Source organism: Parus major, chromosome 10, assembly GCF_001522545.3.
Source record: "Parus major isolate Abel chromosome 10, Parus_major1.1, whole genome shotgun sequence".
Lineage (NCBI taxonomy): Eukaryota > Metazoa > Chordata > Aves > Passeriformes > Paridae > Parus > Parus major.
Genome location: NC_031779.1, coordinates 4,672,638 through 4,676,242, shown reverse-complemented (window position 1 = coordinate 4,676,242; position 3,605 = coordinate 4,672,638). Strand labels below are relative to the sequence as shown.

At 61.3% G+C, this 3,605-nt stretch overlaps 1 protein-coding gene across 1 annotated transcript; it reads left to right on the top strand.

The window, feature by feature from the left end:
- Nucleotides 1-1,183: 1,183 nt before the first annotated feature.
- On the top strand, nucleotides 1,184-3,547 carry FOXB1 (forkhead box B1). Its single transcript, XM_015638392.2, has 2 exons — nucleotides 1,184-1,570; nucleotides 1,975-3,547. Exon 2 carries the CDS (start codon nucleotides 1,999-2,001, stop codon nucleotides 2,959-2,961), a length of 963 nt encoding a protein of 320 aa, XP_015493878.1. The 5' UTR covers nucleotides 1,184-1,570; nucleotides 1,975-1,998; the 3' UTR covers nucleotides 2,962-3,547.
- The last annotated feature ends 58 nt before the right edge of the window (nucleotides 3,548-3,605 follow it).

The window sequence follows — 3,605 nt, the reverse complement described above, 5'->3', positions numbered from 1 at the left end:
TTTTGGTGAGTTATTGACCAACTCCGAAAATATTGTTAATGGAGGTGATGTGTATTCACCACAAAGGCTCTTCCTCTCCGGGCTCGCAGCTCCCGAGACAATCTTCAGTTCTGGCTCTAGGGTGACAGGATGCTCCGCAGCCTCGGGAATACACATCGTGCAAACTTCCCTCCTGTGCCAGGGCAAGCCTGGGACCTTCCGGGCCTGATCCTTCCCCCAGAACACCCGGCTGGCAGCCTGGGCTGCGGTTCCCGGGGAGGAGAGAGTACCGTGCATCGGAAAGAACCGCAACTCGGCTGTTCCACGTCCTGTCTGCTCCCACACACACAAGTGCGCACCGAGAAGCACACAGGCAGGCGAACAGTCTGAGACACATCATGCAAATCCCGCAGAAGACGTCAAGATGACGATGTTTATCAGAGTGACCGCTGACACGGAGCCATTAGCCCAGACCAGCTCTGCGGGACCCCCAGCCTCGAGGCCGGAGGGAGCACAAGCGGACACTCCCCGGTCCCGCGAGCAGAGCAGCGGCGTGAGGAGCTCCTTACCGAGCACACCGGGGCCACGCCACGGTCAGGAGCCCCTTCGCTCTGGTGCACTGAGAGCAACTCCCTCATCTTTACACCAAAAGGTCCGCGGAACCAGAGCAGCGGTCCTGCATGGGCTGGGGCGGGGTGGGAGGGTGAGGGTGAGGGGGGGACTGACTTCCCGGGGCGGCTCCCCAGGAGCTCCGATCATACCGCTCCTCGAAAGAACCTTCGCTCGGGGAGGGCGGATTTGGCAAAGAGAAAGTCCCTCGTTACAGGGGAAAAGGCTCGCCTTAAGTTAGCCAACAATACAAATCAGATAACAATGCAGAACAAACAGAATACCACAGCCAAGCAATTTCCATGTCAAACATCCCACTGCTCGGTACCTCCATTTGTAAGTGTGAATTGCAGACTAAGCTTCCTGAAAAGTCCACAGAGAGGTTAGTGCATACCTTCCCCCCACCCCCAGCCACCGGGTACCATCACGCTGCAATTCCGCTGGCGGAGCCTTTTCACCCCTCGCCTTGTCTTCAAATGGAAATGATTCCCATTGGCCCAAGGTGTCCATGTAAATAGGTGTAAATGAAACCAGATTATGCCTTTCTCTCCAGCCCCCTCCTCCCTGCTCCCCTCCCCCTGCTCCCAAGGCGATTGTCATATGATAGCAAAGAAGTGGCACATTAATGAAGCGCCTCTACAGGGGTCTTTTCTGCTCATGTCACCACATAAAACTATCAGATGGTTAGAGGAAGGACATGGAGGCAACTAGTTAGCTCATCGCCGTTGCAGAGAAGAAAACAAGCCTCTGCTACAGTGCAGCTGCCGGTGGTGTAAAAGAAGCTGATTCAGCCCGCGGAGGCGAAGGGAGGGGTGTACAAGAGGATTCCCAAAACCAAGCCAGCTCGCTGCCTCCTCAGGACTAAACCGGAGCAGCGTGGCCGCGGAAGGGGCGAGAAACACGCCGGAGGAGAGGGCTGGGAAAGAGTCCGGACTCTCAGCTGCGTCCCGGATGCGGACTGTCAACTTCCAGCAACTTTAAGGTGGGCATATGCAGGGGCTGGCATGGAGTTGGGTGGGAGTCGAGGGGAGGGGATGGGGTCCCCTTCTCCTCGTCGAGACCAGAAGACAGAGCTATCACTAGAGTAACTTTCCGGACGCGGGCTCCTGCGGGAAGGCCAGGCTGAGGGAGGCCGGAGCTGGGAGAAGCACATCGCTTTTCCCCCCTGCGGCGGCAAAGGGCTCCGGACTGTTTTCTCCTGCCCTCGTCTGCACCTCACCGTCCCCCCTTCCGAGGGCTGAGATCCACCGTGTCCCTTCCCTTCCTTTCTCCAGCCCGGCCCCAGAGCCACCGGCTGACCCGACTGGGTGTCCGTGCAAATCCCCTCGGACTGACCCCTCTACCCCCTCCTCCCGCCCCCCTCCCCTTGTCGCTGCCCTTCTGCAGATCTCCGCGGGTCGCCGAGCGAAGATGCCTCGCCCGGGCAGAAACACTTACAGCGATCAGAAGCCTCCCTACTCCTACATCTCGCTGACCGCCATGGCGATCCAGAGCTCCCCGGAGAAGATGCTGCCCCTGAGCGAGATCTACAAGTTCATCATGGACCGCTTCCCCTACTATCGGGAGAACACACAGCGCTGGCAGAACTCCCTTCGCCACAACCTCTCCTTCAACGACTGCTTCATCAAGATCCCTCGCCGCCCCGACCAGCCGGGCAAGGGCAGCTTCTGGGCGCTGCACCCCAGCTGCGGGGACATGTTCGAGAACGGCAGCTTCCTGCGCCGCCGCAAGCGCTTCAAGGTGGTCAAGTCGGACCACCTGGCCCCCAGCAAGCCGGCGGACGCGGCTCAGTACCTGCAGCAGCAAGCGAAGCTGCGGCTCAGCGCCCTTGCGGCCACCGGCACACACCTGCCCCAGATGTCCACGTACAATCTCGGCGTGTCCCAGCCCTCCAGCTTCAAGCACCCCTTCGCCATCGAGAACATCATCGCCAGAGAGTACAAGATGCCCGGGGGCCTCGCCTTTTCCACGATGCAGCCCATGCCGGCCGCCTACCCCCTCCCCAATCAATTGACTACGGTGGGCAGCTCCATTGGCACGGGCTGGCCCCACATGTACGGCTCCGGCATGATCGACACTGCCACCCCCATCTCCATGGCCAGCAGCGAGTACGGCGCCTACGGCGTGCCCATCAAACCGCTCTGCCATGGGGGGCAGACTTTGCCGGCCATCCCCGTCCCCATCAAGCCGACCCCTGCAGCGGTGCCAGCCCTGCCCGCCCTGCCCGCGCCCATCCCCACCATCCTCTCGAACTCGCCGCCCTCCCTGAGCCCCACGTCCTCGCAGACGGCCACCAGCCAAAGCAGCCCGGCCACCCCCAGCGAGACTCTCACCAGCCCGGCGCCCGCCCTGCACTCCGTGGCTGTGCACTGACCCGGGCCGCCTGCACGGACGCTGCCTTCCCCTTTCTCCCAAAGTTTCCACGGAGCTCTCCTCCCTCCCCTTCTCTCCCCTCCTTCCGCTTCTTTCCCCTCTCCTCTCTACTCTTTTCCTCGAAAGCAGAGACAGCTCCCCGCGGGAAACTGAGGTTTGCCGTTCGCGTGAGCTCCCTTTCCGCTTCGCCCTTTCAGCCGAGCCCTCCCTCGCGGCTCGGTTTCTCCCCTGCTTCTGAACTTTGTTTTCCGTTCTTCTGAGGCGAAAGGAACCGGCCCGGCCCGCCCCCTCCCGCCCGGTAGGAGCTGCCACTTGCATCGCTAGTTTTTCCAAAAGTACTTCAGGCATCTTCGATTTGTCGGCGACCAGGAGAGCCTGGCTCGACGATGCCCCTTCCCCTTCTTTTGTCCGGGGAAAAGCAGGGGTTTATATAGGACCAGTCCTTAGTACCATAAACAAGGATGGCTGCCGTGTCACTGCATGAGAGCAGCGCCGTTTCCAGCCTCCAAGCAGCAGAGGCTCGGGTCTTGGGAACGCCGTGAAGCGCTGGGTGTCCTTTGTGTGGGTGCATGTCCCGTCCGCTGCAGCGGGGCCGGGCTGCAGCGGGGCCGGGCTGCAGCGGGGCCGGGCTGCAGCGGGGCCGG